The sequence below is a fragment of the Sturnus vulgaris genome, chromosome 9, assembly GCF_052056855.1.
Source record: "Sturnus vulgaris isolate bStuVul1 chromosome 9, bStuVul1.hap1, whole genome shotgun sequence".
Taxonomy (NCBI): domain Eukaryota; kingdom Metazoa; phylum Chordata; class Aves; order Passeriformes; family Sturnidae; genus Sturnus; species Sturnus vulgaris.
The window spans coordinates 30697226-30717813 of record NC_142251.1 but is presented as its reverse complement, the minus strand read 5'-3'; the positions used below and the strand labels follow the sequence as shown (position 1 = coordinate 30717813).

The window sequence follows — 20588 nt, the reverse complement described above, 5'->3', positions numbered from 1 at the left end:
TGAGTGGATAAAGCTGGAAGCCACCACAGTGGGTCATCTGGTTCCACCTCCCTGCTCCAGCAGGATCATCCCAGAGCATGTAGCACAGGCTTGCATCGAGGGGTTCTGGAATACTTCAAAAAGGGAGATTCCACATCCTCTCTGGGCAATCTGTCCCAGTGCACTGTCACTGCACAGGAAAGAAGTTCTTCATGTTCAGGTGGAACAGAACATAGCCTCTACCCAAGCCGAAGTTTTAGAGAGGAAATTCTGCTCCATGACAACCTGTAAGGTGGTCTGAACAACAGCACCATCCTATCAGGCTTACACCATTAAGTAGGAAGGAACTCAGTTGTGGTGGGTACTGAAGTGCCTTCTAGATATAAAGTCATTCAAAAGCTTGGTTCCAAGCCACCCTCTTGTTACTGCACCAACAATGACTTTATTTCTTCAAAACTGAGCACAGCAACAGTTGACAGCAACAGCTGATGAGGCAGGGGAACAAACAGATCTAAAAGAGGTATCTCCATCAATACTGGGACTTTAAACAGTGCCATCTGTCTGTAGGGTCCAGTCCATGCTTCCTCCATGATTTGGCAGCAGCAGCTGAGGATGTTTGTCTCCAGCTGACCATACTGCGAGAGGTTCCATTTCACAGGACAAATCACTACCCCAAGCCTAGCACTCCAGTAACTCAAGTCTGCATTTTCCTGACACTGCCATTCCGTTTTTCTGCCAGACACCCTGAAGAGAATCAGGAGGGACAGCTGGAGACAGTAAAGTCTTTAGACAACTCAGCTCAAACAGGCACCATGAGTCAGGGCACCAGCCTTCCTAAATATCAAGTCCATATACCACAGATGAGCCTTACCCAAGCAGCCAGAGGACGGGCTTGGGCAATTAACTGCAATGATCCTACTGTCTGGTAACGACAGAACAAGGTTAAAGCATCATTTGAAGTATTTTTCATCCAGCTGACAAAACTGTTTCATGAGATTTGTTTTGATGGCATTTTGAATCTTATTCCGTCATTATTTTGAACGCTATCCTTCCTTACTTTTTCTGAAGAATGGTTTATGTATACCCTTAATTCCACAGTCTCACTGAGAAGTTGTTCTGACTTCACTTGCACACATGTATGCACACACTTGTATGTAATCCCGTGAAAACATGAGCATCCCTTCATAGCTTATTCTATATTATTTATTATCTTATTCTATGAAACAACTATGCAGCACATAAATCCCAAACGTGACTTGGAAACTGAATTTATTAATGCAAACAATGATATATTAATAATCATGAGCTCAATCCAGGCTGAGCTGCTTGTAAGGTTTATTCTCAGAATTGTTTAAGGCCACATCACACATCTTTGCATGCTTTAACCCAATACCTTATTATACTGTTCCAACTGCCTACCATTTAACAGGCTAACATCTCTAGTTGGCCAGGAACAAACAAAAAAATCCAAAAGGCATGCTAATGCTTTTCAGATCATTAGGTCTTATAAAATTCAAGCATTTACAACAAATATGGCTAGAAAATTAAAATAATGCCATAATAAGATACAGAAATCCATGTTCTATTAATAACAGGTTTGTGCCTTTAAGCAGAAACAGGAATTCACTGTAACAACACTCAGCACCGAATGAGAGCTATAAAATTGGGGGGATTAAATGAAATCCATCTTTGACTTTTACAAACACTGTTGGAATGCAAATTGTGTGCATAAGATGCTGGAACCACAGCTTTTGTGGTTTGCCTGTCCAATTCTTGAGGCCAAGACACATCACTGCTGAGATTTTCATCCTGTGCAATCAAGAGGGGTGGATGCAATGATGCAAGGCAACTTCTGCATGGTAATGATGCCATTTTTTTGCTTTTTTTTCCTATATGCTTTTTTCCTCTGTATTCTTTGCACATACATTTGTAGCTCTGGAGCCTATTGTATTAGTGGCTATTTTCCCCAGTAATTTTCCATGCCCTTTCTATATGCAGAAAGACAAAAATTCCAGGGTCCCTATGCTGTCTTGGTTCTTCCTGACTACCAAGGTTGAGAACAACTCTTCAAGATACATTTGCATAAACAAAGTACAGCTAGGACTGTGGTGGGACTCCAGAGAAGGGGCTTGACCTGGGGGGGAACTGCATTACCACTTGTCCTCCTAATTCTCTTTTTTGTCAATTAGGTTAATTCACTAAACTTATAAAAACTGTATTCACCCTGTGTGGACAGGCTTTTGTGGACTGCCCCTGGAGGCCTCAAAATAAAGATCCACTTTTATATTACCTCCTATATTAGTATTATCTTGAATGCATGTGATGTTCCATTTCTAGGTTGAAAAAGGCATCAGTACCATCTTCCTACCTGAATACTGATCTCTCAAAGTACATTTCTGACACCACAGCATCCATTGTGAGTTCCTGAACTTTCACTAAACTTCTCTTCAAAAGAAAAGCAGTCTTAAATCTAATAAATACAATCCTGCTGAAATTGTAAGCAGCAACCATAAAGTTTGTAGGAAGTGAAATACCCTCTGCATGTTAACACATGTTAAAGCCACATACAGAACTCCTCCTTAAACTCCTTCTTGAAACCTAAGGCCAGAGAAGGACACTCAGTAGAAAGTGAGGGCAAAATGTAAAATTTCTAATGCTCTGATCATGTACCTTCATCAGGATGCTGAGGTCTCTAGTCCAATATCCTGGTCAGAGCAGGGGCAGCTCTGATCAGACCAGGTTACTCAGGGCTTTCTCCAGCCTGTTCTTGAGTAATTTTGAAGATGGAACTTGCACCACCCATTTGGGAAGCCTATTCCAAAACTAGATTACCCCATGCTGCAGGCACTGACTGCTACATGCCAAGACATGGAAATTCCTTGCATAGACTGCATATAGATCCTTCAAGATATTGAAAGAAAAATGAAAAAACCTGAAGAACAATCACTGTTTGAAATGTTTCCAATTCCCAAATGTGTCAAAAGACTGCTCAATACTTTTTAACACATAATTTAAGAAAATGCATAAGGTTGAAATTCAACTAAAAATTCTCACCTAATTGTCTGCAGATGAAGACAGATTTTAAGTACTAAGAGAGCTTAATAGGGAAAGATCTTCCTACTACCAAATCATCTAAATTGGTAGGGAAAAAAAAAAATCAGGTCCCGCTGGCAGCCATGCCACTTCCATTCACTAACCTCCAAATTTCAAGTTATTTAAGTTTTAGTTCCTATGTTGATGAAAGAAAAAACTTCTCTCTGCAGCATCACTATGGTCACCAGAAGGTTTACTTCTCAGCTTAAGACTGGAGATAAAAGCAAATAAACTCTTTTCTGGTGTCAGTCCTCAGTACCAGCAGCCCATCCTGGGGACTTGGGAGGGCTTCATTCCAGGGTAGAGTGTCCCTAAATTCTGAATTCAGAGATCAACTGACCTCTGTATGACTCTTTTTGCTGGGTACAAGTCACATTTAGCTTCTGCTCAAGGGACTCAGACCACAATCATGTATACCAGGAATTATATCAGTTCACCACTTCAGAGAAAGATAGGAAAGTAAGGGAAAGGCTCTGTACCTCACACAGCTCTAATTAAACAAAAATCCCTTTTCAGGCCCAGACAATGTCTGATCTACAGGCTAGAACTTCATATGAAGGAAGGTAAGAGAATCACAGGAGAAGCACAAACTTCAAGTAGGTTCAGGGAATTATACTTCAAGTTTTCTTGGTAATTCTGCAATTTAAGTCTTCTTATCCAAGTATTTCTCTCTCCCGTCTACTTTTGGGAGCAGCTCAAATAAGACAGACTCATCCACAGTTTTGACCTGCTACTTGTAAGTAAGAGTCCATTTAAAAAATTATTTAACAGGCTGTAAATAAAATCCAGTCTTCCTCATTTCTTAAGGAGCAGCATCTACTGCACTCAAACATAATCCTGTAAAGGATAAACCCACTTCCATTTCATTCATTTATCTTTACCTCTGAGATAAAGAAGCATTGCTGGTTACAACAAAATGGCTCATCTAATCCAAGCCAGCCCAAGCATTAAAAAAAATATATACTTGTTATGGTGGATACAGAACTAAAAGGTATCTTGTTAAAGTCCGGGTCTGAGAATTTATATGGGCAAGTAATTGTAGTCCAAAGAAAAAAGGGGAACAGAAAAATTAAGCAGTTCAATGAATACATGAAAAACTCGCTCAATGTATTTTTTTCTTTTAAACTCACCTTTGAAGAAAGGATTTCAGGTCATGTTACTGAAAGGATGAACACAAAAATGCAATCTTGGAACAGATTTAATCATACTGTTCAGATGCTAAGAGATACCTCTTTCCATCTGGTTCGTTACTTTGGAGCAATGGAAAAATGAGTAAGCATTGAAAAAAATATCATGGACACCAAAGGTAAGAACCAGTTTTTAAACAGTGGATCATGATTCAACAGCTGAGTTGATCAAGGCTTCTGCAGCCAAAACCACAAGTTGTTTATTTCCCTCTCTATAAACCACTGAGCCTTTAGACACAGTGTCAGTTTTTAAATGCCACTTTAAGATCTCTCAGAGAAACGGTAAACTAATCTAGAAGAATTTGAAGTCTAGGCCAATGACAAAAACCTGCACAAAGCACCCAAACCTTAGAGCCTACTCATGTTCCCAGAGCTGGGAATCATGGAGCAGGGAGAACCAGCTTTCTGATACCCAGGTTTCAGAGAGACATCCCATTGTAGTAGATTCCTTGGATTTTCCTCTTCTTTTTCTCAAATATGAAAGACTGCCACAGTATTCTCTGAAGGCCTCTGACAGTGGTAAAGCAATTTTCTCCATAAATCACTGTAATGCTAACACAGCAGTTTGCAGACTCATCTTTAAAAGACTACATTTACTGCCACTGCCAGCAGAGAGAAGGAAAGTTAAACTCTGACAACTGCTCTGTCTGGGGGCATAATAAATGGAAAATGTATTCCTTGGCTCAATTCTAACAAAATGTAATATACTTGTGAAAACTGTAAATACTTTGTACTTGGGAGAAGTGAGTGTATTAAAAAGTCATTTAGCATATTGAGATACTTGCACATTCACACTGCAAGTGTGCTGAAGTCCCCTTGATGTTACAGCAAAACTGAGTAACCTGCAATAGCAAAGTCTCAAATATGCTTTCCCTGAACATTCTCCTTGATAATGTGTTATTCTTGAAGAGAAAAAGGGAAAAAGGAGAAAAGGCTTAAATTTTCCTGGTGTGCCTCCTCATTCCAGAAGGTAACTGGAGCATTCCTAAACAATTCCTAATCAGAATTTTTTTAGTAACACAACATACGTATGTTTACAGTACTTTAATAGTCCACAGTAAGTTAAGACATCCATAAACGTTCTCACCACAAGGCTCTCAGGAGGGTATTGCTGCTGCCCAGTTCCAGGATTTTTTCAGCCTATTTGTACAGTCTTTAATTAACTTTAATTAAAGTTTAATTAACTTTAACTTTTCACCCTGTTAGCATAAACCAAATTTTATTTAACTTCTAAACATATGTGTTTTGCAGATAAGAAATATTTACATCGTTCTCCTTTGTGAACCTAAAGGTAATATAGCTCAAAAAAAAAAAAAAAAAAGCTGTTTAGCCAGTAGATCTTTTGGAGTCACCTGTGAACTTCATGTAGGGTTAAAACACTCAGACACTCTTGTCTTCTGTCCATCTGCAACAAGAGCTTATTAAAAAAAACAAAGCAAACTTAAGGGGAAGGAAATTCAACTTCAGGTCAGTTCAATTTTTAATCCTATGTATATTTAAAATAACACTTTAAAACACTTCCTAAAAAGACTTATGTATTAGTCTTGTGCTAACTCTGTATGTAAATCCATTTGTCTCAATAGCAACAGCTAATCACCAAGACTTAACCTTCTGCCATTTCATCACTGTTTCTTACTGCATGCCGAGGAAAACATTTAAAGATCAGTGTAGTGGACCAAATAAACAATCAAACTTGTCACAGCACTTTAAAAGCATAATTTCACTTTTTAAGTACATTAATTTGGCTCATCTGTGAATACCTAAAAGCTACTCTTATTTAGTTTCACAGACTCTCTGACCTTGAGGCTACTAGTTTAAATGAAAGAGAAGGTGAACACCAGACTGTGTTGGCCAACACATAAGTGTAAAATTCTCAATTAACAAATTCTGACTTAATAGGAACTGTCTGAATAGCCAGAAGCCAACAAGAACAACGGCAACAGCACATTCAGCAAAGCTACTTTACAAGAATGTGCTCAGATGTGAACTCAACTGTCTTACTCAGCCTACATACTAAAACCCCTAAAAATGTCTCAAATGGTTTCATAAATAAAAACCATGACAAGGGGAGAACATGGATTTGGAAAATGTTATTTTTCAGTAAAGTGCATTTAATGACCAATTCTAGGACTGGCTTGGAAGAAGGCTTCACTCTATCTTCATTGTAACAGTAACACATACTTTTCAAACATATATTTCACCCAAAAATTACTGTCCTTCCAGCATTTTCTAACCAAATACCACGAAAATGCTGCTCTTGCAGAATGTCAAGGAGAAGAAAGGGCAAAGGAGCAAAATCCAATCCACGCTGAAGCCAGTAGCTGAGAAAGTTTGTCTACATTGCAGTGAGATTCCCATCTGCATTTCATTGCAGCTGGTGTGAACCCAATCAGTGCAGGTTAAATATACATCAGATTCCTGATTACTGTGTTCTGACCTCTGCTTAAGTCAGACATTATACATTCCTGCTACATATTGCAGTAGTTAAGGAATCGATGCCGCTTTAAACAAAATGTGTTCTGTGCTACACAATGCCTCCAATTTCTTCACATAGTACAAATTTCTTGGGGTCCCTCACCAATTATTCAAGCTCTTCTGTCACTCTCTGTGTCGCCCCTTTGTAAGGCACTATTTGAAAAGTCAGAAAATCCAAGCTTAATCTATCTATCTTGTCAACATAATGTTTTTTCCAAGATCTCATGTACAGTCTCTTTGGAGTTCCTGCTCCCATATAAAAAACAGGGATGATGCTACTTCTCTCAAGAGACTGCTGTGAATAAACATTTAAGTTACTGAAATGTGCTTGCAAGAAGCTCAAATAGGTCCTGCACATACATCATGCAGAGAAGATATCCTAGTTAACATGTTCCATCATTTTTAATACCCCGAGGAGCCCCAGAGACAAACTACCACAAACAAGCAAAATCCCCAGGGTAGGGAGAAACCAGTTTAAGGTTAGGGCTGTGACAACTGCCATCCTCTTCATGTGCTCTCTTATAGTCTGATTCCTAAGGGAGCTGGCTCATGAACCCGAACTAGAAAAAACTGATTCTGTTGAAAGAGAGTCAGTTATGTTGTCAAAACTGGTCCACAGGAGGCTCAGATGAGCTTCAGCAGCAGTACACAGGACATCACCATCCTGCACAAGCTGGGATACAGAAGAATTGCTGGCAAGAACAGAACTGTTGCATTGGCTTTACCACAACCACTCCCTCACTAGTATTCAGCACTACAAACAGCTTCCAAAGCCCAAGACTTCAAGCAATCACAGCTGAAAACAACTCAGCTTTTTAATATTTGCCATTGTGACTGGATCTACCAACAAAATGGAAAACCACCACAGATTCTTAAGACTACCAAACAAGATGGTTGATTTTTAAAATGCCAGAACTGCATCTTTTACAACACAACTAAGCTAAATAACATGAAGACAATAGGCTTTGTACAACAACTGCTGATACTGGCACCTCAAAGGTGCCGGATATGGTTTTGACCAACATCAACAGGAATAAAAAGTACTACTGAGGAACCTGAGTAACTTCACAGATCAATAATAGTCACAAAATCGTCACACACAGTCTCACACCGACAAAACTATATTTCTGGGAAATATTTTTGGCACATATATCAACAATAATTTGCTTAGTATGGGTTATTAACTCAGCCTCAGCAGCCCACATCCACACGATGTGCTGTCAGAACAGCAGCGTGTCCTACCTGGATACGATGCTGGAACCATTGTAGAGGTCACTAGCGTAAGACAGCGTTGCCAGCGGTCGGACAGAATTGTAGCGTGTGAACTTGGACAGACACTCCTGAAACTCATCCAGCTGGCTCGTGGTTCTGCTGTCATCTAGGAAGAGGCAGTGACATCGGAGGGGGCAGAAACAGAATAAGAAGGTAAACTCAACAGTAAAAAAAATATCAAGGTATATGTCTCCATGTGATGCACCTAGGCTTGTTATTTGGGGAGCATTCTTGGTCAAAACCAGGCTCTCTCTCATCTCTAGCATTCTCTGAAGGCGTTATGAGCTTTTCAGAGAACAAAGAAAGTCTCTCCACGACAATGCTGGATGAACCTACTACACTGAGAATCCGCCTAGAAGTCAAATACAATTTTGTAAGCTCATTTATTTTATTTACATTCAGAGCCCATGGATCATATAGATTACGAACAGCAAACTTTTAAGCATATCAAAATGCACTACAAAGGACATGTCTAGTTTTCAACAGACGTGAAAGTATATTCCTTTCCCTGTTTTGTTATGGTATGTCAACATTTGGTGTCAATTACGTTCAAAATACTTATAGTAAAAAATACTTCTCTTGTTATTCCAAAAGCAACAGAGCTATGGGAGAATCATTGCAGGGCTGGAGAAGGAAGACAAGCATGAAACCAGAAGGCTGCCTGTACTAGAAGTTTTGTGAAAATTATGACCTTCAACAGACAAGGTGAAACTGAGCCAGCTTGAATAATGATGATAAATATTCTGTGGGAAACAGAACAGTTTATTACAAAAGTTAAAAGTAAATTGTAGTATAGATAGTTGAAAGTCATTCACTGAATTCTCAGAAGTCCTAACTTTTCTTGGTAGGAACATAATTTCATTTAAACCATTTTAAACTTCAGCATTTTGTAAACAAGGAAAAATCATAACTTATAGTGATGCCTCACAGGCATATCTGGATTCCCAATACAACCACGTATCCACAGCCAAACATTAGGTAGCACTTTCAGGCTTCATAACGATCCCCTAAATTTGAAGCAGTTCTAATAATCCTTTTTCTGATGCTTGCACCCTCACTTTCTTTTTGCACCAGTGCATTTTAGGGGAACTACAGCTAACACTACTGGTTTACAGGTACTGCACACCTTGTCTTCCACCCACTAGTTAAGGTAGCCTTATCAGCAGCATAAGGAAATAACAAGATCCATTTATGAGAATGGCTTGGAAATATCAGGGTGAAAAAAGAGTTTGATCTATAAAAGCAAAATCCAGCTGTGATTTCTTGTGGGAAAACACAGAAAATAATATCTGCACTCTGGTAATTCCGTGCCATCAGAAGTTGTTATCTCTATACTTATAAAGCATTTTGAAGTGTCCCTCATATGCAGTTTAATGCTTGATTGTATAAAGGAACAGTGAGGGCTAGTAATTAGCATGTTTAGGAGTACTAGCATATACATTATCCACGTTAGAGGGATGAAAGGGGCAAAATGAACAAAGCACTGCTCTAAATTAACATCATCAGCACCTGACCACTACAGGAAAAAGCTCGAGAAGCAACACAAACATCAGTCAATGTTTTTCAAAGACTGTTTTCTCCTTTGGCACTGTGATAGGGACAAATAGCTGCTACCCTTCTATTGCCCTCATTTAGAGATCAAGCACACAGTCCTCCTATAATTTATTCTCTATGTGTGCCTGGAAAACCGAGTATTATTTCTCAAGACATTTTCCCCACCCAAGTGTAAGGCCATTTGATAATTACAGTAGTATTATGTCTCCACTCCCTACTCCAACGTTTAGAGGCACTTCTTGCAAAAAGCTTTAAATCCACATTAAATCCTTTTCAAAATGTGTCAAAATGCAGGAATGTCTTCGGAGATGAAAACTTAATCAAGTATCATAGGTTATCCCTTATTTAGGAGAAAACCTGTGCTTGCAAATCCTCCACTCTTGGTGCAACTGACACACAGGAATACAAAAAACCAGTTTCACTGTATTCATATTTATAGTTCCAATTATGAAGAAAGATGCCTTCTACAAGGGAATGCTGGGAAGAGCCCCATTTGTTACCCTTGGTTAATAAGTTTTATTTTTACATAAACACAGTTATGTATCACCAAGACAGCTCTGCATGTAAACATCTCAGTGTGAGTTGTGAAGAACTGCATTCTGCAAAGCACCTGCCAGCACTCCACAGAGCCCTGGCTGGACACGGGCAATGTGCTTCTCTAACCTTTCAGATATTGAAGTAACCTCCCAACATGTTGCGTTCCTCATTAATATCGTTTTGCTGTGCACAATGAGAACTGAGCCAGTCCATACTCTGAAGTAGGTAGAAGAAGTAGATACTTCTAAGAGCAAGTTCTCCTAAGACATGCTACAGCCTTTATATTTGGAGCCATTTATTAATTAATTTAAAAAATTACTTTTAACTTATTTTAAAGAGACTAAAACTAAATTAATGGAGAGGAAAAAAGCACAGGTTTCTACCCTAGAAATCCTGCCTTGGGATGTTGGTCCTTGCCTTCCAAGGTTGTAAGTAAAGATACTTTGCTGCAGCAGCCTGGTTTCCTCTCATCCCTAAGTGGTGTCTCCCACCCCGAGGGCTGGCTGCTTTCCTTTCAGTCTGTCACACTCCATATGGGCTGCAGGTCAAAGCTTGGTGTTTGCAAATCTCTTGCTTGCCACAGTCCACAGCCTGAAGCTTTTCTTGCCCAGCTTGTTTCTCTTCCAGAGGGGTTACAGAACAACCCTCCTCGCCCTCAAGACAGTTATTTGACCCTCTCATTTCTAAAGAGAATCTTCTTTGGTATTAAGACCCATGCATCCACTAGGCAACAATTACTCTAGCTGCTATCACACTATTACTCAATTATGAATGAGGCAATCTAGGCAATTTTGAAAACAGCATCTAATTCTACAAAACAAGCCCTAAATTTCAGGTGTGTCCCATGGGACAAGAGCACTGCTGTACACTCAGTTTCTATAGTCCAAACCATTTATTAACCAAGACACAGCCTAGATACAGGATAACCTCCAAGTGTCCTCTTGCATACTAAACACAGGACAATGTATACTAAACACAGGAGAATGTATCCATTTGTCTTTATACCTCTGTAGCATTCCAATAGCAATGTTTTTAGCTACTGGGTTTATACCACATCTCCTGGAAAGACAACTCAACCATTGCTTTCAGGCATTTTCATCTTCAGAACAGGCACCAGAGAAATTGTTTGTTGTGGGTGTTGCCCTTCATAGTAAGGGGTTACAAAGCAATAAATGCAATCCCATCACTTTGGAGGGGCAAAGTTTGCCAAATTTAGCAACTTCAAAGATTGGTCAAGCAAAATGGGACGATGTGAGTAACACAAATATGTATAGCTACATTCCCATGCAAGGAAGAAGTGAAAGCTGCTCTCTCAAAAGCAAAGCTTTCCTGCAAGAGGTACCTCAGGTCAGAAGTGAAACACCATGTGAGAACTCACCCGAGACACGAGTCATCCTGGTAGAAAAATAGCATTGCTCTAGGTCCTCAAAATGAGCTGTGAGGCGCTTGCGTCGTGAGGCGAGCGTGCTGTTGTACCATGGCTGCTTTTTGGTCTGAGTGGAGAAGGGAGAACACTTCAGAAAGTTAAAAGTCAGGCCTAGGTTTCACTTCTATAGTTTTTACCCAATTATAAACAATTATACAATATATGCGATAGGTTAGAAGTGTAAAACAACAATAAATGGAGAATCTTGCCATTGTCAACAGTTATTTCTTAGGGTCCTATGCTACACCCTTTAATGTAACAAAACCAAATCCCTGCTTTTAGGCAGATTTTGTTTCCTGAACCTTAGTCAATTTAGTGACTCTGGCCTCACACACAGGACAGGCAATCCCAGCCCTTGGGGAGTCCTGTCTTGCATTTATACAGATAGACAGCACAGGCCAATTTCCAGCTTCACGAATCAAACACACTGTACAACAAATATTCCCCAGACCCCTGGCAGAGAGCTCATTAAAAGAGAAGGAGGCGTTTATTTGATTTAGTTACTGAATTACTTCTTTTGAAGCAACTCAGTAACTCTCTGTAAAACTATGTAAATAAAACAGAAGCAAAAGACAGAATGAAGTTCAAAGGTTAATTGAAAAGTTCCTGAAGCTCATCATTAGAGCCATTTCCCAACCTACCCAAACAGTAATAGCGAGATGTAGAAGCAAAAGATTTAAACAACGTAAGTAATCTTTCCTGCTGAAGCAAACACAGAAAATGCAGTACTCAACCATTTTAATCACAAAGAGCTCCTTGCTTTAGTTTCTATTTCAGAAGTCTCACATACCACATCCTCAAAGCTAAACGTTTAAAGATTTAAGAACCTTGTAAACAACATCCCTGAGCAAGTACAAGGCCCGTAATGCTACTCAATGGCACTAACAAAACCCATTTCATGTACAACTCCCTCAATCCATGCAGGGAACAGCCTGTCCTCATTACAGCAACCCACCAAGCCAACAAGAACAAAGTAAGTTCACAGCCCACTCAAATTTTGTTTGTACCTGTATGAAAAGCAATCTAACATTTCAGGAAAAAAGCAAACCCCCCCAAGCAGTGAAATCTCCAAGTCACCACTTCCCACAACAGTAACATCATGGCTCACACTGGGCTGTGACAGAACCCATGGTCTTCACAGCTTGTTTCATCTCAAAAGCAGCTCCAACCTCAACACATACAATACTAGGAAGAGCTCCTACATCAAGATCCCTATGGAGCAGGTCTCAGGTTGGCATGTGGTAACCTAGCTGTGCTGAGAACCAAGCAAGGGGAACAAATCCACTGTCATCACCCCCAGCTAAGCCTTTCAACCTGCTCACATTTTGCCAAAAAATAGATATTCAATTTCTATGAAGGCTACTTTGTAAGCAATACTGGGCAATAGGAGGGAAAAAGTAGGAAAGATAGAAAAGATAGCCATTGAATAAAAATTGCTTTGGGTAAAACTACTACGGTTGCCCTTGTTGAGGTTATCAGTTTGGATTCCTCTGTTATCAGGAGTGATTTTACTGTCTGAACTCCATCAGATACTCTCAAGAGTCCTCTAACAACTGCGAAAAAGCTTCTTAGCTGCACACAAGCTCCTTATTTCCAGAAGAAAAAGAGTACTGCTATTAAATGCTACCTGCAGAATTCCCCAGGGCCGAAGTGACTTGTCCACAATTTACTTCTGAAGCTCATCTTCTGGAAGAGAACTGTCCTACAGCTTTGTGGTATATAAATTCTTCCCTAACAACATGTTTGTGGGCAATGCACAAAGCAATTATATTGAGAAAGGGAAGTTGTGCTGTCCATCCTAGATGAACTCTTACTGCCAGCAGTGCCCAACAGATGATTTTTGCCGTAACCGACAATTAGGGAAAACCCCCACAATTTAATTTATATTCTTAAAACTGGTTTTATGGTAAAGTCTTGCTGAAATTAGACTACCTTTGAACAGAAGTGTTTAACTTCAAGAGTTCTCTTTGAACTCCCCATCCAAATATACATGAAAGTTTAATTTGAAAAATTGTACTTGAGAGTACAGATCTTGCACTCTTGAGGACAAGCAATCACATTTGAGGACAAAAAAAGATTTTTCTCACACAAATAAGGCTGTCATACAGAATGACTAGAAAGTCTACGTTGTTTGTTTTGTGAGCTCACCAGCAGGATAGCTATGCTATTAATTTTGACTTTGAAATAGGAAGTACTGAGACTACTGAGACAATGTCACTGTAGAACAAATACACTGTAGCACATCAGAATCCTAAACATAAAACCCCCATCTACATTACACCTGACCTTCTGAAATGCAGTAAAACGACAACTTCCTGTTAAAGCAAAAACCTCCAAAGACCAGAGTAGCAGAAACAACGAGCATTTTCCCACAGACTAACAGATAGAATTTTCTAATTACCAATTAGTTACACAACTGTATGCTGTGTAACCAGCTTAAATATCTAGGTGTTTTTTTCTTTACATCAAATAAGACCCAACAGCATCCTGTTGGCGTGTTAATTTACCAGTTTCACGCTGATGAGTGCCAGGGATGGTCCACCACCAGAGAGCACCCAAGGCACAGTTGGGATGTGTCCAACAGCCCATCTGTCCAAATGAAAACTGTATAACCTTTTTGGAACTGTGAGCTGGCGACGAGTGTCACCTGCCTAGCCCAGCTGAATCCCTCCAAGGTGCAAGACTACAGAAGTGCTGTTTGGAATTTGAGAGGCTCTACAGATCAGATAGTTTGGAGGCTGCCTGCCAAACAGCTCAATTCTATATGCAGATTTTTACCCTCTGTATGAATTTATAATGGTTTGGAAAATGCTCTGATAAGGACAAATGACGTAACTGTGCCTGGAGACTTTTTTTTTGTTTTGAAAGTTAAGCTTGATGTACAGCTATTCAAGCCAATGCAAAGGGTCAGGGATTTACCTCCCTTCCCCAGTGCTGCCTACATGGAAGATGAAGAACAAACTATATCCCCTCTTCCATGGGAGAGTTAGCTTTAAGAAAAAAAGTCAGATGTCTAAATACATTACACCAGGTCTTTCTTACACAACTGGGCACAATTCCTACAGCTCCAGCTGCCCACACAACCAGTCAAAAGCATTTTCAAGGCTCCAATTGACCAGTATTCTGGAGATGAAGGTGCACCTCAACCCTGCCCACCCTCCATACTGACCCTCCCATCCCCCCATGCAGACATTTGTATATTATCTTACCTGAGAACTGCCACTGAAGCCTGGAGGCTGGCTATACTCGGTAGAGTCAATAATACTACTGCAAAAATAAAAGAAATAAGCTGCTTAAATCCCTGCACAACCATTCTTTGAAATTTTTAACCTGTTTGCTATTCCCTCCTTGACACTCTGCAGCATGCTTGCCTTTGAAATCCATTTTCCAGACAGGGAACACAAGGTTTTATTTTGTTTGGGGGTTTAGGAGAGATTTTTTTTTTTAAATACAGTTTACCCAGAGCAGAATGCTGTCACACACAATTATGTGTAGTGCAGTCAAATACTTTCTAATTAGAATGCAAAAGCATATCTTTCACATGAAATATGCAGCACAAGACATTCTGAAAATAACATGATACCACTGGTTTTCAATTCCTTAAAAAAAAAAGAAAGAGGAAATAGAGAAGTCTAATGCTCTGGCATTTGAATCAACACTGGAAAGCAAAAAGCTAGAGAAATCAGTGTAAGAAAGACACTAGTTTAAACAAACATTTAATGAAATACAGAGATAACCTAAAAAACCAAAAAGTACTGACAGCCAGGATTACCATTATTAGAAAATACTACACCATATTATAGTATCTATAATGACACAACATATCTTTTAAATCACTGTTTTCAAAACACAGCATAGACATGCAAACTCAAGGAATTTGATTTCAAAACTGCAAAAAGGTCTCCTGATCCAAGCAGAAAACAGGTGGTTTAGTGCTCTTGGACATACAGGCAAAAAATTCAGCTCCCACGGCAAGACACCAGAGCCATAATAAAGCACATTTATCACCTACATTTCATATACTTCTAGGACAGGTAAAGATTAGCATACAAGAACACAGCTTTATTGATTATGCAGAACATATTATGAAAATAATCATGATTCATTTCTAAAAATCTTTTTAACTGCTTTGCTTCTGCTATGTAATTTGACTTGGACAGAGAAGAAACAAGCTGGGATTATTGTTCTCATTCTTTCCTATGATAACCTTAGATTTTAAGCACTGCCTGGGAAAGCTGAAGGTTTCTTTAAAAAACTTCTAGAACATTGCTATAGGTCTTAGTTTTGTCAAAGATAATTGTACCAATTCCTGCTTATGTAGCAGCTGACAGAACTTATGCGTAAACTTGAGAATCCTGGTCATAAACAAATTGGTTTGGTTGAAACGGTGGGCAGAGTACTTGTAAGTTTATAAGAATGAACCAATGGTACCAGTGCTTAAATATTTCTCTGAATGTTTTCAATCTCCCCTGGAAATGAAGGGAAGGGGAAACAGAAGATGAGACATAATACTGGTGAGACTTAAAAAATTAACTTGGAAAATGAGATTGGCTGGACTTCCGTTCCAGGCAAGACAAAAGCTGCAAACAAAGAAAATCTGAGGGATAAACATCATTATTTGCAGAAGCTATTGTAAGGGAGAAAACAGCAGAGCCATTTAAGGCATGGTTGGGGACAATGAATTTTAAATTAGAATGTGGCTGCATGAAAGAATGAAACATGGACAGCAGATCCTGCCAGAACTGCAGGAATAACACATTCAGCTAGAAAGCAATGAAAAAGTAGAGACAGGTACAGTGGAAATTAACAGTAAAACACAGTGTCTGGTCTCATTTTCTGCAGGTTGTCTGGTGACGTAAGGTCTTCAAGAGTGTAGACACCATTGCCCTAACCAGAGTACAAAGACATTTCCGTACTGTACCTATAGCTAACTCGTATATGCTTGAATGTTTTCCCTTTCAACAAATGGGAAGCAAGTAATCAGAAAAATACAGAAGTGCCCTTGAAGTTCTTTTTTAAAAGATGTAACATTAGGTTCAGTTTGGAAATTCAGCTACACTCATATTGACATTTAAAAACCTGAACAACAACAAACAAGGCAACCCACAACTATACATCCCATTACAAGCATGGGAGGAGGTAATCAGAACAAATGGAGGGGAAGGAGGATCAGGATTTCAACAACTGAACCAGTTACCAAGCAACTTATTTCTAGATCAGAATCTTCCCACAGACGTCTATTAGCAATAGTTTGTTATTGCTATTAGTCCTAGATAGTATCACATTATTCCTATCTTCTGTTTGCACCATTTAGTGGGAAAAAAAATAACACATAGGCCCATTCAGAAAAGCCATACACAGAATTATTTGTTCTCTTCTCTTATTCTTCCCCCTTGTTCTGTATTAGTATACGAAAAACCAAGCAATAGGCAACACTGTAAACAAGCACTGTGCTATTACCCAATTTAATGTTTCATCACACCCTGCACAGGCACAAGAGAAAACATGTACTTCTTGCAGCCAAAGATGTACTGATCATCATAGCCGTGCTAGGTTTTTTTTTTGCTAAAGAGCTTCTGAAGGAAGCTGGGGGAATGCAAAGTAATTTCACATTCTGAATATGTTAAGAATGGGAAGGAAAAACACTACAAACCCATGAAAAGAAACAGAAAATTAATGAAACAAGTCTGTCATTTAGGGGAAGCAGATGAATAAGGGCAAGTCACCAGAGACCAGATAAAACTGAATTCCAAAGAACTCTATTTCCTTGAACTTTAAATTCAAAGGCTAAAGAAGTTTTCTTCCTCTCAGCACTAGTCTGTGATAACCTTGTACTATTTATAAGACACATTGCCAAAGTGTTATACAATTATATTTCATTAGCAGTGTGTTAAGTATGTTAAGTTATATTTCAATTGAAATATGCTATTTTAATTCATTGATAAGCTAAAGAGTCTCTGCAAGTTCAATATAATTTTAACATGGAAGTGAATCCATCCCAAACAATATTTGTATTTCACTCTTAGTGGTTCACAGCATTTCTAAAATGCACTCTGGCGATTAAATATTTCAGTTAAGAGAAGTGAAAAAAAATCAGTATATTTCATATCAGCTGTTCTGCAGCATTCTTGCCAAGGAGGAATGTTGTTGAGATATTCTTCAAAATTTACACTTAATGCTGAAAATAAAACCAGTTTCAAGTGGTAGACCTCTCTGGAATCTAATTTATGGTAATTCACACCAATGCAACCACTTGAATTACAAAAAAACTGTTAAAATGGGGTGGGAATATAAGTTATAGAAATAACTTCTGGCAACAACTGATGCCTGTTCAGAGACTTCCTTCACATACTGATTCCTTTTCTACCACTCAAGGCTACTTCTTAACACAAGAATGTCACCAAGAAAAAGATAAGGGGCTTTCTAAAGTGGAGAGAAAAAGGCAATCCCACATTACCTAGAAAACATCTAAATATCCTATTATATCACACCCCTAGCATGTTGTATGAGGGTGAAAACCCCAAAATTCAAGACACAGCCAAGATGGACCCAGACAGGGAGGTAAGAAAGAGCCCATGGTCTCTGCACCTGTCATGGCTCCAACCCACTGCCACCTCCCAGCAGACCCCAGGTGAAGGACATGAATCCAAAGATCACTACAACTTTTTTTTATACTATCTTACATCTTCAAATGCAAGAACTGAGATTGATTGAACCCTAGGACATGAAATAAATAGGCATAGAGGAATATTAAAAAATTCTCAGTAGACTGAAACCAGTGTAGCTCTCACTGCAGACTGCTCCCCCCTCAACTCTTTTACTAAAACTCCTAGGCTTCAAATGTTATTCTAGCCATCAATAGACAAAGTTCTTTAGGGGCTTGTTTATTAGCTTAGCTCAAGTAACAGAGATACATTTATACTCATAAGTACAATCTCTTGTTAAAAGAGAAAGGTTCCTAGGCCTGAAGACATCCAACAAGTAACAAATTGAGCCCGATCAGCGCTCAAATTTACCCCAAGCATCAGTACCATGGAGTAAAACCAATCTATTTAACAGCCAATAACCAGAGAAGTAGTAGAACCTGACAAGAATCTCATGAGGAGTTTCACGAAACTGCTTCTTGGCAAAACAGGAATATCCCTTATCAAGAAACAAATCTGCACCCTAAAAGAACTGAAGCAGCAGTGAAGAGCTGAATTAGAAATGCTGTTCTCATTCACTGTGACCATATTTCTGTCCTTTCCCTCAGGGGCAGCCAGATCTTCACAGAAATACAAGAGATACTTGGTCTCTGTGATGAGAAATGGCATCTCGGTAGGAAATTCAGCCAATATTGCTGAGCTCCTCGCCACAGCACTGTGCCGAAGTCTCTTTAGGGGAAGAAATATGATCATTTTTTACTTCTGGGCTATTAGGTTTTGAGCTGCTAACTGCAAAATAATCTACCGGTACAATTTTATAACAGAAAATGACAGTTTAGAGAAATCTACTTGTAAGAGATAGCAGAGATGATCACTTAGTAACATAACTTAGCCCTGTTGAAATTAGAGCAAAAGACACATCTGTAAATAGAGCACTTCAAACTCTGGCACTTACAACTTGGATACAAGAAGCATCTGCAATATTATCATCAAGAAACCAGACTATGCAATATTCCAGACAAAAACACACATGAAATTATGTTATTAGAAAGGAATTTCATTAAATCAAAACAGCAGATAAACAGAATCAATAGGCTGTACATATCAAATTTTGATCTGAGCCCATACCTTTAGCTATCCATGCTGACTGGGGAAGCCAGAGCACTCCACTATCATACAAAATTAAGGCTTTTCATATGCCAAGCACAACAGCACAATGTTCAGAAAAGGTAGTACATAAATAACAGTAATATTTTATTCCATAGCAAAGGCTTATGACTCAAGTTTACTAAGTCACATGACATTTAAAGCCATTGGTTTTCCATGGCATCTGATTCAGAGCAGATTTTTCATCCAAATGCAGCCTCAAATGGCTTTTTCTTCACTTCTTTTTTTCACAAAGTTTATGCCAGTTAGAAACACAATAGGAAAATACTGTATAGCAGTCAAAACCCAGTTTTTGCTCGTGTTTTGGCACTGCTTGAAAAGCACTAGCAGGTAGAGTGCAACATGTACAGCTTGAAATCTGAGTTGCAAGCTCCATACCTGTGTGAAGGTGAAGGAGCCTCAAATTGTGGCACTGTGCTGTCCTCACTGACTGGGGAGTACAGGCCACTCATCTCCTGAAACAGAAAACCGCATTACAGAACTGACAAAACATGTATGTCTAATACATGTGTTCACAGAATACTGCTGTTTTTCCATGCAGATAACCAATTGTGTCTACATTTACTCAACTCTTACCTAAAAATCTTTACTATACCTGACAAAACATTGATTTTCTTCAATTTTTTTTCAGTTTTCATTCGAATCGGGTTACAAAAATCCTACAGTTGTGGTGCTCTGTGCTTCAAGAGTGGCAGTTTTGGAGCTTAGTCTCCAAAAAAACCAGTAGATTTGGTTATCATCCAATTGCCTCTAACCCATCTCCATTAAACATGGCAGAACAAGCAAGCTGTAACTGCATTTTTGAGATACGTGAAACTTATCTAGGTAACAGCCTTCACAACTAGAAAGTAAAGCTGGATATGGGTCATGTCAAGAACAGTCACAAGGCAACAGGGCAAAGGTGGTGCCACAGACTTAAAAGAGGATCTGTCAGTCCTCTGCGGGACAACTGCACAAGAGAAACTTTGCACAAACTTGGCTTTGCACCTCCCAGAACAAGTCACTGCTGTGCACTCAGCATGAACCTGTCTTTCATCTGTCTGGGAAATGGAAGCTATGAAGGATGCAGCAGCTCATTAGCTGAGGGGCAGAGTGCTCTCAGGACAATTATTACTTGTGCTTTCAAGTTCCCATTAGGTGCTTATTAGCTGGTAGGTAGAAAGAAGAATATTTGTGACAAGAGAGACCCCAGGCTTTAGAGGTCACAGCCAAGGTCACCATCACACTCCAGGCATATACCCCAGCTGCAGCCCA

At 39.2% G+C, this 20588-nt stretch overlaps 1 protein-coding gene across 2 annotated transcripts in view; it reads right to left on the bottom strand.

The window, feature by feature from the left end:
- The window catches only part of COP1 (COP1 E3 ubiquitin ligase), a 129178-nt gene that overhangs the window by 77623 nt on the left and 30967 nt on the right, over positions 1-20588 (bottom strand). For both annotated transcript variants that reach the window (XM_014874704.2, XM_014874707.2), the window contains exons 8-11: positions 19713-19789; positions 14733-14790; positions 11476-11590; positions 7977-8112 (exon numbers count right to left, since the gene is read on the bottom strand). In XM_014874704.2, the coding sequence (XP_014730190.1) occupies positions 7977-8112; positions 11476-11590; positions 14733-14790; positions 19713-19789 (386 nt within the window). The remainder of the gene's footprint in view (positions 1-7976; positions 8113-11475; positions 11591-14732; positions 14791-19712; positions 19790-20588) is intronic.